Source organism: Xyrauchen texanus, chromosome 26 (genome assembly GCF_025860055.1).
Source record: "Xyrauchen texanus isolate HMW12.3.18 chromosome 26, RBS_HiC_50CHRs, whole genome shotgun sequence".
Lineage (NCBI taxonomy): Eukaryota > Metazoa > Chordata > Actinopteri > Cypriniformes > Catostomidae > Xyrauchen > Xyrauchen texanus.
In genome coordinates, this window is record NC_068301.1 from 27618812 (window position 1) to 27635425 (window position 16614).

General features: G+C 38.4%; 1 protein-coding gene across 4 annotated transcripts in view; it reads left to right on the forward strand.

Annotated features, from left to right (window-relative positions):
- The window catches only part of bag6l (BCL2 associated athanogene 6, like), a 29770-nt gene extending 13298 nt beyond the window's left edge, over positions 1-16472 (forward strand). For all 4 annotated transcript variants that reach the window (XM_052093379.1, XM_052093380.1, XM_052093381.1 and 1 more), the window contains 13 exons: positions 1017-1095; positions 1181-1455; positions 1974-2253; positions 6198-6367; positions 6719-6772; positions 6871-6973; positions 7072-7196; positions 7293-7427; positions 8289-8357; positions 11167-11355; positions 11440-11547; positions 14890-15036; positions 15584-16472. In XM_052093379.1, coding sequence (XP_051949339.1) covers positions 1017-1095; positions 1181-1455; positions 1974-2253; positions 6198-6367; positions 6719-6772; positions 6871-6973; positions 7072-7196; positions 7293-7427; positions 8289-8357; positions 11167-11355; positions 11440-11547; positions 14890-15036; positions 15584-15679 — 1830 coding nt within the window. In that variant the 3' untranslated portion in view covers positions 15680-16472. The remainder of the gene's footprint in view (positions 1-1016; positions 1096-1180; positions 1456-1973; positions 2254-6197; positions 6368-6718; positions 6773-6870; positions 6974-7071; positions 7197-7292; positions 7428-8288; positions 8358-11166; positions 11356-11439; positions 11548-14889; positions 15037-15583) is intronic.
- The last annotated feature ends 142 nt before the right edge of the window (positions 16473-16614 follow it).

Genomic DNA, 16614 nt, shown 5'->3' on the forward strand with positions numbered 1-16614 from the left:
TGTTTGGGGAGTACCCTTGGTTTGGGTAAAATGGATGTAGGTGCCAGGCTTCTCGTGTGTTTGCTTGGTCCTCTTATGTCTACTTTAACTCTTGGCTCTGCATGTGATTTTGTGTAATGAAGAGTATATGGACACTGATCAAACACAAGCTGTGACACTTAAAAAAATGGAACCTGTTTGTACTGAAACAGCTTGGAACATGCCTGAAAGTCATAGAAATCTATTCTCTTCATCTGTATGATTTCATATGGGTTGTTCCTGTTCACCTTCAGTAAAATGCACAAGAAAGACAGTGGTGAATAGAATTCAGACACTGCCATTGCCTTTTCAATATGGCTGTGCATATTGTCTACCTCCTGCACTGCGGAGTGGCCTGGAGTAGAGTATTTCATTGTCGATCTTGAGGTTTGTTAAACATTTTGCGTTGCGTGCCATTATCCTCTCAGATATTTTGTTTCTGCGATCTTTTCTGTATTCAAGGAAAAAGCCGGCGACACGACATATAAAGTTGATCCTGATTGGTCCTCTTCTGTTCATTCGAAGTGCTGATTGGCTAACGCAGATAGAACCTTATAGAGCCAAGTTAGAGTTCGACTTTGTAGATAGAACCTTTTTGTTTTTTCAATAAGAAGTCCCAGAATGTACACAACTTAAAAAAAACATCACATAATGTAAATAAGTTGTCACAGAATAAGAATATGTGAATAACTCAATTTTGACAAAAATGTCAGATAGAACCTTATAATTCCAAGGGGACGATATGTAGCTTGATAGGGAGAGATTTACTTTTCTAAGCAATCAGACTTAGTATTTTTCCCTGGCAGATGATACAACAGGCAAAATAATTTCATAGAGGTTTGTGGTGGGCTCTTTTGAATTGAGCCAGTAAGCAACCACTCAGAACTCCATAGAATCGTGGTAGCGAGTTTTGCTTGGGCAAGTACCACTCACAATTTCTGAAGAACATATCTTTTTTCATTACTCTGTTATTCATTTTTTTTTTTAACACCCTCAAGGACAATCCAATGGCGTCCTCTCCTCTCACACAGATGGTCAGTGGTTTGGTTGGCCAGCTTTTACTGCCATTGCACACAGGTAAGAGACCCTTGGTCTTATTCAGTTCCTGTTTAAGATCTTCTAGACAATTATTACTTTATGAACATGTGTTTTTCATCCTCAGGGGTGCAGACATCCACAACATCATCGTCCCATTCCTTCTCATCCTCCTCCACTGCTTCACCTTCCTCGGCCAACACGTCTGGTCAGACATCCACCCACACCACCAGCACGGCATCTGTGGGTCAGTCCCAGGTGGGCAGCTCAGGGGATAACTTTGCTCAGTTGCTGGGCTCTCTTTTGGCAGGGGTTGGAGGAGTGTCTGGAGGTGCTCCTACCGTTACAGTGACTGTGCCAGGTGTCCCTGCCTTCATCCAAGGCTTAACTGAGTTCATTCAGGTGACTGCTTTTATAAGTGGTACATGCTATGCAAGTGTCAGTATTACTGATGCTCACACTTGGGGTTAGGCATTTAAACAAATTTCTGAACCAAATTGTTAGCATTGCATAATGAATGTCCTGCACTGTTTGTCTTTTGTCCTTAAATTATACCTCAAATCATGTAACTTGTTGAGGAGAGATTTGCTATTTATTTTTAACAGTGATCAGACTTAAAACAAAATGGGCAACAAATATCCCTTAGACCTAAATTGAGGGAAAGTCACAAGCCATATTGGGGCCATGTAGCATAAAGTTGGGGATGGGCTCTTTTGACCTGGGCCAGTAAGCAACCACCTAGTAACACACTTCCAACCACCCACAACATCCCATCAATTGCATAGCAATGCTTTAAATAAATCAGAACCACACAGCAATGCCCTGGCATTATGGATTTAAAAGGGAGCTGATCATTGAATGCGTTTTTGTAATCTGATCATAACAAATTTGTTCAGTTGAGCTTCTTGTTTTCTCTCCAGTCTGGTCAGCCTGTTTTTCCTCCACCAAATCAACAGTCTGCAAATCCACAAGCCACACCCTCTGCCCCATCAGGAGCTGTCCAAACTACCCCCCAGCCTCCCAGTGGAGGTGGAGAGACCCTGAGCCCTGAGCTCTTCACAGGCATCGTGCAGGGGGTCCTGTCCACCATGATGGGCTCTCTGGGGGCTGGTCAGGGTAACACAGAGAGCATCGCCCAGTTTATCCAGAGACTCTCCCAGACCAGCAACCTCTTCACACCTGGAGCTGGAGATGCAGTGGGTGAGAGATCTGGTATCACTGTGGAAAGATTGGGGAAATTCTGCAGAGGCTATGTTTACATGCACTAATTTTTGTCAATCCGATTAAATTCAATCCGACTGCAGATTTCCGAATGTACTGTTTATATGTCCCCTAAAATTTGCAATCTGATACAAATAATCGTTTACATGTGCATTACATGTATTCCGAACCAAACTTCTGCGCATGTGAAGAGCATCAGTCGTTGCGTTCTGAAGAAGCGGAGAAAGGCTGAGAAAGTGAGAATGTCACCAAAGTCTGTAATTGGTGTTTTTGCTTTGTTGAGACATCTAAAAAATATGCCAGTAAATACTTTCTTCTTATGTTACTCAGCCTACTCTGCAAATTAAGATTTAGAAGCAGCGTCTAATACCCTGTCTGAATTTACCATGTATTTGCCTTATGTCCATTCATCCTGCACTCGCAGTCATCTCTGGATGTGAGTATAAAGTAAAGATAGTGGGTGAGAGTTGTCCTTAAAGGAGTTTACAGATGTTGAATGGAAACAAAATAATAGGGACTTTAAGCAACATCTGCGAATGGGCTATGCAAAAATCACTAAGCAGTAATGACAGCGGAACGGAGCATTTAATCATTCAAGGGAAAATATGGTTTGCTATTTAAAACAGAAGGGATGCTTGCAATGTTAAATAACTATCAGAAGAAGAGTTTTACTCTTGTACGATAGAAATAGCCTACATCTAAATCCTAAATATTATTATTAATAATCTACCAATATTTATTAATTTTTTTTATTTTTTTTATTCAAAGCCTCTAGCCATGTAATTTAACATGCTTTGAGGAGGATGTTTAGGCTATTTACTGTGTTCACTTTGCATCATATCTTGTAAAACATAATCAAACATTTACTTTCCTAATCTGTCATGTACAATTGACTGTCACTACGGCAAAGAAGAAATGCTTTAGAAATGATGGTTTCGACGTCAGGAAGTGAGTGACTTCGTGTATATGCAATGAAAGACAGAACGCTATAACCGCACCAGCTGCTTAAAGTCCCTATTAAGAATGACACAGCATTCCTTTTTGTTTTATGTGATGTCATGAAAGAACATGTGCCATTCCGAATATTCAGTGCGAGCCTGCATACATTTGAACCTACTACATTCATTGCTTTGTAGGTTCACGCAAAGAGTATTATGTATAAACATACATACACACCACATCTCTGTGCATGAGCTCAAGGTATTTTGAATACGAATGAGAAAGTAGTCAGATTCAAATGTTTACAAGGCTAATATTTTTATTTTAATCTGATTAATTTAGGGTCTACACCACCCCTTTCAATCGGATGGAAATTTCATTCAGATCCAGCTCAATTGGATTATTTTTGTGTTTACATTAAGGCTTTTCAATCCGATTGATCTATCAGTCAGATTCTAAATGGATTATCTGGTTGCATGTAAACGTGGCCACTGATAACTTGCTCTTCTTCTTTAAAAGTTGGTTCCTTAAAAGAACTATCACAGTACTGTTCCAATTTTAAGAGTAGCACACTTTTTTTTTAGGCTTTTTAACGGAAATAACAGTGACCACCCACTTTTTCAGTGGCCTTGAACACTGTTCTCCTTAGGGATTTCAAAAAAGTCTTCATTAAAGAGTAATAAGCCTTGAACCAAACAACCAGCTCCAAAGTGGATTGCATCATTATAAACTTTTAAAGCAAAACAATAATTTAAAAGGTACAAGACTGAATACTTAAATTCTTTGTTACAGGAATGTACTACTAATCCCATGAAGCATTGTGAATGGTATATAAATCAAAACAACTGTATATAAAAAAAAAAATATTGAATTTAGGTCATAGGTTATAAATATAAATCTATATATTTTAATTAGGGCTGGGAAATTTAACGTGTTAATTTCTGCGATATATAGGTAACTGTTGAACCATTTAAAAAAATATATATATATATATATTAACTTCCTGATACTTCACTAATGTTTTTCCCTAAAATGGGCATATATACATTTCCTGGAGGTACATGCTAAACTCGACTGCACATCCTAGCATAGAAACTGATTGTGTGGAGCAGTACACACTTATTCAATGCACTCTATGCATGTCCTGGACATAATAAACAAGGGAGTTGATTTGTTGTATGGAGAATGGAGACTTCACCCGCAAGTGGTGAGCCAGGTGTGGGAAAGATATGGGAAAGCTGCCGTATCTCTCTGCATCACCAGAAAATGCTCACTCACTGTCATCTGAATCAGTGTCAAAAGTGAAACTGTGAGAGAGAGACCCAGCATGTGTGCGATAGAGAATGAACATGACATTTCCGGGGAAACTGGCTGGCAGAAATAATACAACACTTGTACGGCCAGCCTTGGCCTCTCTTGCTGTGCAGGGACTTGCTGTCACAAGCACGTGGGGGAAATATTTCACCCCGACCTGGGCCGAGTAGCTCTTTGGGCTTGGCCCGTGAGAGGCTAAATTTGAGTGTCACGGGTATACCCTCAAGGGTGAATAAAACGATTCAGAGTGTGAGGGCTGCCTCAACGTGCTCGCGTATGATTGGAAATTGAGTGTGTTTGATCAGTGGTGTGCACAGACACATTATTCCATTTTTATGTTTGCTGACAGACGCTTTGTGTTTTCTTCAGGAACGTTTGGATAAAGGCAGGGTTTTCTACCAACAAGGTTTATCTTGCTGCCATATTGGCCTGTCATGTGGGAATTTACTTGAGTACAATAGGTCAACACCTTGACCACAACACACTGTTTAAGGGCATTTCAGTCCAGGACATTTCTGCAGCTGCAAATTGGCTTCACCTCACACTTTTGTCCAATTTTACAGATTGGATGTTACAGAGCCGTCATTGGGCTCATTCAGTCCTTGGTGTGTGTAGTCAATCTGCCAATGTGCAAAAATATATACACACAAATCAACAATAACACAGTGAAGCACAAGTATATCTGCAGTACATGAGTTGGCTATATCCCATAGTGAGATACCAACAAATGTTAGAAAGAGAACTTTAGGTTACTCACGTAACCCCGGTTCTCTGATAACAGGAGTGAGGTATCTCACCACACTTCACTCCTTGCAGTTGCACAGAGAAGAGAGATGCGGTGAATGAAAAAGAGACCTGTGGCGTGTCTCTTATAGGGAGGTGGGGCTCCCTTATCACTGCTGTGATCGATCTGTCAGCTGACAGACGTGATGTCATTGCTTCCAGTGTCAGATATGCTTGAGGCAAATTCCCATAGTAAAATACCTCACTCCTGTTTTCACAGAACTGGGGTTATGTGAGAAGGCTAAAGCTTTCATATTTTGTAAAAAGTTGCCCTAAAATGTTAAAATGATTGTTTTATTTAATTTTTCAAAGTGAAGTTGATCAAAAAATGTTTGTAAACCCTCGATACAGTAAACCCTGTGATTATTTTAATATAAATAAACGCACAGTATTAAGAGTGTTTTAAGTAACATGTTACTTGCGATTAAAGTGCTAGCTAAGATGAATAAGGAAAAACAAATTGGCCCTGCTAAGTTTTCATCTGGATAATCTGGTACAAGCAATAAATTAATTTTAAGACCCCTGTTGTAGACCAACTCCGTTGGTCTCTCGCAATACTTCAAGGGAGTGTATCGTATTGGATCACGCCTATCGTATAGCTTCTGAAGATATGGATTTAACCACTGGATGTATGGATTACTTTTATGCTGCCTTTTATGTCCTTTTGGAGCTTCAAAATGTTGGTACCCATTCGTTTGCATTGTAAGGACCAACATAGATTAGATATTCTTCTAAAAATCTTTGTGTTCAGCAGAAGAAAAAGTCATACACATCTGGGATGGCATCTGGGAGAGGAAATTATGAGAGAACTTTAATTTTTGGGTGAACTCTCCCTTTAAGGTTTGTTTGCTTAGTGGTTTGACACACTGTGTCTGATTGTTTGGTAGGTTTCTTTGGAGATCTTCTGTCTCTGGTGTGTCAGAGTTTCTCTATGGTGGACATGGTGCTGCTGCTGCATGGTAATCCTCAGCCTCTGAGCCGCATCCAGCCCCAGCTCACAGCCTTCTTCACGGAGCACTATCTGCAGGGCCGAGAACCCACCAACGCCAACATAGCTGTGAGTCCGAGCTGTCACTGCAGTCACATGTGACCTTGTCTACTACATCAGATTCCCTGATGTAAAGGGATTATGATATTACATGCTATCAAATGTTCAAAGTTTACATAATGTGTAATTGTCAACTGCCACTAAGGTTCTTGCCATTTTTGATGAACAATATATATTTTACTAGGTGAAAAATTAGGAAAGTCCCAATATTCTTGTACCTTTTGAACAAAATTGTTTATGAAATCTTAAGAAGGACATGTTTATATTCTTGTATATTGTTTATGTGTTATATTGTTTATATTCTTTATATATACTACACTGTATTTTGAAAAGGCTGACTGTATCAGTTGTCTCCTCTAGAGTGCTTCTGAGGATCTGATCAATGGACTGGAAGAGTATATTGCCGAGAGTTTTGTAAGTCTGTACTTTATTTGTCCTTCATACACATTTACCCTGTAATGCTTGTTCATTAGACACTTGTCTAACTGATCTTTGTGCTGTGTGCATCCCAGTCCACAGTGACTGTTCGAGAGGCAGTGGACATCATCCAAACCAACATGTCCTTCCTGAGACAGCAGTTTACACGTGTGGCCACACACATTCTCCGCTGCACAGGTTACCATTACACTATCCACTCGAGCACAAACACCACTATAGACCCTACAGAATTTGACTTTGACTTTCTGATGATAAGATCTTTCTGATCTTTCCAGATAACACATTTGGACAGCATCTGCTGTATCTGTGCACTCAGGGTCTATTTGAGTGTCTGGCCCTCAATCTTTACTGCTTGAGAGGAGAGCAAAGGGCTCTAATCGCCCTCATCAACCACAGAATTGTAAGATCCACTGATGACTTCTGTCAGAAGTTTAATTTGGCTTTCTATTGAATGTGTATATTTTGACGTTTTCCTCATTTGTTGTTCCTCACACAGAGGAGGATGTCTGCAGAAGTGAACCCCAGTCTGGTAAACTGGTTGACCAGTATGATGTCCATGAGGCTGCATGTGATTCTGGAGCACAATCCAGTTACAGAAGATCATATCCAGCATTATGTCATCTACACACAGGTCCTTCACTCGCATTCAGTTCAATTCAGCTTTACAGGCATAGTATTACCAAAGCATTGTATGGTTATTTTCTGTAAAAATTACTTTTTCCCCCTACCCTTTCATTAGGATACTAGACAGGGCCCAACAATAGGATTTTTTTTCTGCTGGCCAGTAGTTCAGCTTTGCCCTGCCAACATTTCTGCTGGCTCTACCACCAAAAACAATTATACAATTGTATTTTTAGCGACATATTATTATTCAAAGATCAAAACAAAAATAAAAATACCATAATAAACCTTTAAATTGTTTTAATTAATTTGCAATAATAGCTAGACATTTTTCAGCTGTAATGAAATGTAACTGTAAATGTCATTTTCACCAAAAATATATATAAATATATTTGACCTCAAATAAACAGAATTTTCCCTCTGCTGCCACCATATAGAACAAATGCAACTTAAGTAACTTGATCCACAACTAGTCGAAAGAGACCCAACACATCAACACATCTTCTGTTGAACACAAACAAAGATTTTTAGAAGATTTCAGATCTTTAGGTCCATACAATGCAAGTGAATAGTGGCCTACTATTAACCTTTACCATCATTTCTCCCCCCTGCAAATGGCCAAAAACAAAAGAAGAATGTGAATGTGAAAGTTGAGATTTATAGTAGAAAAGGACTTAAATATTGATATGTTTCTCACCCACACCTATTCTATTGCTTCAGAAGACATGGATTTAACAACTGCAATATTCATTTTTGGGTGAACCATCCCTTTTATCGACTTGTCCAGTAGCTGGTGCAACACGTACAGGATACACTCACAAACTGGGTAAATATGAAGTGAATCCGTTTCTATTATCTCTTTCATTTACAGGGCGAGTCTTCTCGGAGAACAGAGTCAGACTCACAAGCAGACCAACAGTCCGAGAATATGAATGTAGAGGTGAGTTTGAACAGAAAACCGATCTTGTTTACATCCCACCTTCTTTATTCCATCTTGCTCTATTAAGCTGAACTTTGATTTATTTGAACATTTGAATAGTCTGGAAATGAATGAGCTCTAGGTTTTAATTTAATCTTGGAATTCACTTCCAAGTAATGGAACAATGGTTTTGTTATCTGCAGGATTTAACCCCCTGAGACTCGAGCGTGATTTCTGTGTGCATTTTACATTTCCCTTTTTGATGTGTAACTAGTACCACCTAATAAACATGAAAAAATAATAATAATTCTAGAGCAAATAGTTTTCCTATAAATGTATGGCAACATACAGAAATGTGGGCTGTGGGACGAAGTTGTCAAATTTGAAATAATACAAAGCTATTGAAAGACAGATTTTTTTTTTTAATCAAATAGTTTATGTTGGTTATTCATGTTTTTGAGATGTTTTTGACATTACATCAGAAATTAGCATAAATAATTCTGATTCATTGTAATGGCCAGCATAATCCAATCACTTCCAACCATGTTAAAATAAAATGATACATTATAAATTCTGAATCTCAGTACTGATTACCATTGTCCCATGTCTGCCTAACATTTTGAGTGGTCCAAACTTCTTTTGCAGCCTGAAACTGAACTTTTGGTAGGAAGTTTGGATTGAATGCAGTGTTGCATAGAGAGTAAATAGGATGCTCCCTTGCTCCCTGTTTAGTGAATGACTTGACCACTGTCTGCATTGGTCTCAGAAAAGTTCAAAATGCACCTTATTTTCATCCTAACTCCATATAAAGCCTCTGAAAGTTACATTTTTCAGCTTTTGGATTATCTCATTAATTCTCAATGTGAAAATGCAATGATTATAGGAATGTATTTACTGATGTTAATGAATAGAACCGTATTGTACAGTGACGATAAAATAAAATATTTTTTTAAATAAAGTGAAATGACCCACAGATGTATTAAAGGTGGAGTTCTTTTTCTTTTCTTTTCGTTTTTTTTTTTTTTTCTCCCCAATTTGGATTGCCCAATTCCCAAGTCCTCATGATGGTGTAGTGACTCACCTCAATCCGGGTGGCAGAGGATGAATCTCAGCTGCCTCCACGTCTGAGACCGTCAACCCTCACATCTTATCACATGGCTTGTTGAGCGTGTTCCCATATACCATACCATAACGCGGAGACATGTCGCATGTGGAGGCTTAAACTCACCAAGTGCCCCACTGAGAGCGAGAACCACATTATAGTAACCACGATGAGGTTACCCCATGTGACTCTACCCTCCCTAGCAACCGGGCCAATTTGGTTGCTTAGGAGACCTGACTGGAGTCACTCAGCACGCCCTGTGATTCGAATTTGCGAACTGCAGGAGTGGTAGTCTACGTCTTTACTCACTGAGCTACCCAGGCCCCTGGAGTTAGTCATTTTAATCCAATACACTTTGTAAAATTCCGTGAATATCTCTTCACATTCTGCTAGCTGTCTGTTCTGCGTGTGCCCTGGGAAAAATATCTGGTGTTTGAACACAGTCCTGGCTCTGTAAATGGGAAAATAAACAGTGGATCAGACCGATCCACACAACAATATTGCACGTGCATGAAATTGGGGAGCGGAGCTTCTGAAGGAGTACTGAAAAGAGGGGTGTGTTTGTTTGGCTGTTGAGTTCAAAGATCAACAGTCTTTCTCAGGAATCGCTTAATCCACCTTTAATGTTGAAAGTCATTAAAAATAACTAACATGTTTTTTCAACTTGAATAATGACACAAAATCCAATGGATTTTTTTTATAGCGGCATATCAAACAAAACTAGAGACGCTACTCTTTACACCTAATCAGGTTTCAAATTAAAAAAAACATGAAATTTCTTGAAATTTCTTACCAGAGTCTCTTTTTTTGTCTCTGCGCCCAAAGAAGCGTTTCATGGACATCAACATCATGTTGTTGTGTCATGTGAATTGGTGCATAAGAATTTTAACCCTTAAATTACAGTTTAGAGTGTTTTAAACAGTATTCAGTTGGTTTAAATTAATAAAAATTATGCGTTGCGTATAGCAAATGTCCACGAGGTTAAGAGCCATATGCTGTTAACCGGGACCAGTCTGAAATTGTTATATTTTCTTTGAAGTTTGCTCAGGTTTTCTAAGAATTATATTGTTCCTAAACTGCTGATCCTCTTGTGCATTTAACCCACTCCATACCCTGCTAAGGCAGGCATCGCATCATTGCAATCATTCATATATGGGTTTAGGCAATTGAACAAACTCCTAACCCTAAGAGCATTCTTTGGCATACCTTTCTCAAGTGTTTGTACTACGCACTTGAATGATACCTCAAATCGTGCAGCTTGTTTAGTTGAGTTGTGCTATTACTATTCTAAGCAATTGTACAAATGTTTTCCATCCGGTGGATGATAAAATGGGGAAAATAAATACTTAAATACTTTAAGACAGGCTCTTTTTGGCTTGCGCCAGTAAGCAACCACCTCATAATGACTCAAAAGTAACATCATAGTAGTGCCTTGGTAACCACCTACAACTCTCCAGCAATATGGTGGCATGTTTTCGCTTTTATTTTTGAATTAGAAGACCATGGAATCATGTATACAGTATGCCATCTGGAACTGGCTTCATTTTCCAGCAATAGTTTCAAGAACAGTGATTAACTGTACTCCTTGTTCAGTTTGAGATGCATAAGTGACTGTTGGCCTTTCCAAAATGACGGTCCTTTAATGCCTATGCAGATCTGGTTCTGTATCTGCACTAAAAGCTGATTGTTATTACAGTAATACAGAATGTGATTAAACTGATGTTCCAGATGGAGGAGAGTCTGTCTCCTGCCCCTGCCAGCACTGCAGAGGGAGTCATGGCATCCACAGGAGATGCTGCTGATGGTGAAGAACTACGACACAGGCCATTGTTAGATGAAACACGAGGTGCCATGGCAATAACAGAGAGGTTGGAGTCAAATGGAGAGGTGGAGCCATGGGCAGCAGCAGTTCCACCTGTGAGAGTCTTTATTAACCATTTTACTTTTTGAAGAAAATAATAAAGAAACTGTTTTGACATGTATGTGTAATTATTTTTTAAGGAGTGGGTACCCATCATTAGACATGACATGCTGACACAGAGGAAGATAAAAGCGCAGCCACCTCTGTCTGATGCTTATTTGCATGGAATGCCAGCCAAGAGGAGGAAGGTCAGTGCTCATTTCATGCCAACACTTGCATACATACACCAAAATTTCTGTAGATCACTAATGGCACCTAAACACTAAAGCAGGGGTACTCAATAGGTGAACTCTGGTCCAGATCCAGACCGAAGGACAATTCAATCTGAGATCTAAATCTTTGTGCTAGATATCTGACTCCTGACCACGTGATTGTCTAAGCATACATTTGTATGTCATATGGAGTGGGAATAAAGCACGCTCAACGCTAGAGAGAAATATATCACAAATATTCCTTAGCGCTGAACGCTCTCCCCGCTATAGAGGTGTTGCATAATGCTTAATTTACTGTGCTTAGTTGCAGGCATGGTTATTTTAACAACATTAAAAGACAACGCTACAGATACTGGCATCTTTTGCTTAAATACTGCAGAAAACAAAAATGAAGCAAAGTGAAACTCTTTATCTGTCTGATGTGTGATTCAGCCAGTTCAGCTAAGTCAGGTTTGTGTCAGGACAAGTTAACTTGGCACTTTTAGACAATAAAATTTTTTTCTGTCTAAATTTAGCTTTATTAATCAGCATGTTACAAGCCTTTCATAATAAATAAACAGATTTTTGGATTAATTTTTGATTTCATCATGGCGTGAGTGGCAAGGAAAGCCTATTTATACTTAAATTAAGCAAACAGTATTTTAATGCTTCACTGTTATGTAAATTGTTTTAGTAGATTCTCAGTTTTAAGGAAATATAAAAAGTGTCCATTCAGACTTTTACATTTTTCTAAAATAAAAATTCAAGGGGCACACTTGAACCCCCATACAGTGTTTTTATCTGTCAAAAGGCATCCTATGTCCCATATATTCTGAATGTACAAATATTTCAACACAAAAACTGGACTGCTGTCATTCAGCTTCCAAATGAACTGTTGATCTTGTCTTTTAATATTCATATCCAAGTGCCCTTGACTGATGAAGTCTTGATGACATTGTTTAATCTTCTGGTAGTGATCCCTCATTCCCCATTACTTTAGCTGTCTCTGGGCCCCAAATGTCCTCATCCCTACCCAGTTTTGAAGAGACTATTTTGGCAGTTTTTCTGTTTTAAAGTACTGTTGCTGGCAACATGGAAGTTATAAAAACTATTTAAAAATATGTATTATGGGGAGCCTAGGTAGCTCAGCGAGTATTGACGCTGATTACCACCCCTGGAGTCATGAGTTCGAATCCAGGGCATGCTGAGTGACTCCAGCCATGTCTCTTAAACAACCAAATTGGCCCAGTTGCTAGGGAGGGTAGAGTCGCATGGGGTAACCTTCTCATGGTCACGATTAGTGGTTCTCGCTGTCAATGGGGTGTGTGGTAAGTTGTGCATGGATCGCAGAGAGTAGCATATGCCTCCTTATGATAAGATGCGCGATGATTGACTGTCTCCGAAGCGGAGGCAATTGAGACTTGTCCTCCGCCTCCCAGATTGAGGAAAGTAACCGCACCACCATGAGGACCCACTGAGTAGTGGGAATTGGGCATTCCAAATTGTGGAGAAAAGGGGAGAAATTAAAAATGTATTATATAATTTCTTAGCCATATGACAGTGTAAGGCTACGTATTATTATCTGGGCCTTTGCTGAGAAGGAAATGTAGAGACCGGACCTCTTGGCACTATAATTGAATAACCCTGCACTAAGAAATGCATGCACACCAAATATTTTCCGTGATTTCTCATTGCGATTTTAACATTTTTAATAGAAACAATAGATTCCAATGAAGCCATTCATACCTCATGCAAAAAAAAAACAATTCTTCTTTTTATTACATCGAGTGTCGGTTTTTTGTTTCTTTGTCCATCAGTTAAATAACGGATAATTTGACATGATTTGACACTGCGATTTAACAATGAATTCTTATGAAGCCATTCATTCTTCAAGCTAACATTTGTGCCCCGACAAAGCAAGGTTTTTTTTTCTTTTTATTACAGTGTGCAATTTTTTTTTGTTTCTTTGCCTGTCGATGAAATGTGTCATTTCTTACTCTATTTCTCATTGCGATTTAACATTTTTAATATAATAATAATAATAATAATAATAATACATTTATTTTATATTGCGCCTTTCTTCAAACTCCTGATCGCTTTACAGGATGAGAGTAAACAACAACAAAAAACAATTCATTCCTATGAAGCCATTCACACCTCAAGCTGAACATTTGCTCAGAAACAAAGCATGTTTTTTTTCTTCTTTTTATTACAGTGTGTCGTTTTTTTGTTTCTTTGCTTGTCAATGAAATAACGGTCATTTTTGAAGTGATTTCTCATCACGATTAACATTTTGAATTGAAACAATTGATTCCTATGAAGACAGTCACAACTCAAGCGGACATTTGCATGCTGACAAAGCATGTTTTGTTTTTTACAGTGAGGGCGATTTAATTATTAATTTATTTGCCCGGAGATGCCCTGACCAATAAAATATTAGCTTTGAGTCATTTGTTAGGAGACAGCTGCAGATTGTGCATTTCATTAGCATCAAATGCCTTAAAAATGGAAGAAAAAAAAGAAATTCATATGGGTTCTCTTAACAATCAGCGTAAATTGCTGCATCACTGCCTTGCATCCCTTTTCAAAATCTCTCTGATCTTGTGTGTATTGTTTACATAATATATAGCATTTTTGCATTTGCATTTAATCTTATGCGAGATCTCTTATATCTCAAATATAATACATATTACGGCATCTTTGACTTTATCTCTTTATTAAATAAACAACTTTACGGATCTTAAGTGTTTTTCTTCGTCTAATATTAATACTATTGCTGTAAATTGCAGTGCACTCTGTGTGCCTTTGTACGCCAACATCATGGTGGTTTCTCCACAAAATTATGTAATCATTACTGCTGTGCAATAATTAAGCTGGTAACAGCTTTAAATTACTTAATGTTATTAACATTAAAGTATCTAATGGGTCAGACTGAAGATGGGTTTTTGTGTTTAGTTGAGTCGTAAGATGAGTTTTGAGAGTGTGAAGAGAGCCAGGTTGTTTTGAAATCAGAAAGCAAAAGAGTTTCCAAAAGCCCAAATGAACCTGCCTTTCTGAAATTCTCACTTTTAGTGGATGCTTTGTCAGAGTACGTTGCAGCAAAACTTGCAATTTTCTCAACCGTCGGTCATAGAATTGTTACTCTGTTGCACCTCCCTAATTGAAATGGCATTCTCTGACATACTGTATGTAGGCACCCTAATACAAAATGAAAAATTCAGGAAATCTCTGCATTGCTCTGAACTGAAATCCTTCCTTTACATATATTGCAGCAGATATTGTCTGGCTTGCATTCGATTTTCCCATTACGTTCATACTTCTATGCGTTCTGTTTCATAGACTGCACAGGGTGAGGGCCCTCACCTCTCTCTCTCTGAGGCCGTGAGTCGAGCTGCTAGAGCAGCAGGGGTTCGGCCCTTTACTACCCCAGACAGCCTACAGGGGGATCTAGAGGCACCAGAGCTACAGGAAGCATACACGCAACAGGTAAGAAAGGGTTTTAGATTATTACTAGCGGGGAGATTATGTGGACCTGGCGAAACTGTATTATATCGGTTATTTTCCTGCTTAACTTCATCACAGAGCGTAGACACAATCAGTATCCATGAAAAAAAATTACGCAACCGCATATCTTTACACGAATATCCTTGCTGTCTACCACAATGTAGGGGTGGAGATCCTTAAAAATGAAACAGCCGATCTATCATAGGCTTAAATGCATTGGAATTTCTGCATTTCCATTTTGGTCCAATTGACATAATCGATTGTGCAGTTACTTATTTTGCCTTGTTACACTTGTTTTGAGTTGTTGTGTATGTCTTTTTCACCCAAATTTTTTTAAATACTGCTAATATGAAGTGGGACTAAAATCATTCATCTGAAAAACTGATATCAATATAATACCATGAGATAAACTATTGCAATACTTTAAAATAATTTGTACATATATATATATATATATATATATATATATATATATATATGCAATCTATGTACTAGAAAATTTAAATGTCATTCTTAATTTGTCTTACAGGTGAAAAGTGATGTAAAGAAAAGACTGAGTGATGATCCGGACTATAACCAGCAGCGATTCCCCAACACACACAGAGCTTTCTCTGAGGACTCCTAAAAAAAACAGCTCAGTTTACACATCTGTCTTCTCTTTGTCAAACGCACGGCCATGATCATGATGTCTCGCAGGGAACAGCCAATAGCGCCTCATGCTTTAAGGGAACCAGTCATTTTGATATCGGACTGACACACGCAACTCAGATGTTTGCAGGGTCAAATGTGTGGATAGTGACTAAATATAGACAGAGCCGGTGAGCTAGACTGTTATAGAGGAGCCGGAATGCTGTGAAGAAACTAGACTTAATTCCTTTTACATTGTATGCAATAGGCACTGTTTTCAGTAACCTCATCTAAGACGTTATCAATGTCACCGTGTCACCTCAAAGCCAGATTTACACTGGTAGAATTCACACGTGTCCCTGTCCATTGTAAATTAGTTGTATATTGTTGTAATAAGTTGTTTTAATAATAGCAATGATAACTGTTGTAATTCAGGGACAAATACACAATAATTCATTTCAGCTTGACCATCTAAATGTGTAGATAATGCCACGAGAAAACCAAGTTTGATGTTTACAAGGCACAAACATATTATTGAACGTGAGGAAATGGATGTACAGCACTGCACAATTCATCACTTAGGACTTGTATTTAGTCATAATGATACATTTGCTGTTATTTGTAATTATTTCTTGCATGCCAAAAACAAATTGTTGGCTCCCAAATTCATGTTGCTGAAAAATGTGGCTGTTCTGAAATAAAAATGGTCCATGTCTACAATTACTTGTAGTTTAAAAAAAACAGCTGTCTTGCCTCCATGTTTCAGCCAGACGGAAATGGGACGAATTCACGAAAAATCTTTAATAAAACAATTCTTCTTTACTACTATTTTCTTGGTATTTTATAACTCAAGAAACAAATTCCCCCAAAAAATTTAATTGCACAACATTCATAGGCCTACATACATATATTTTATCCTAAAAAGGTTTTGGT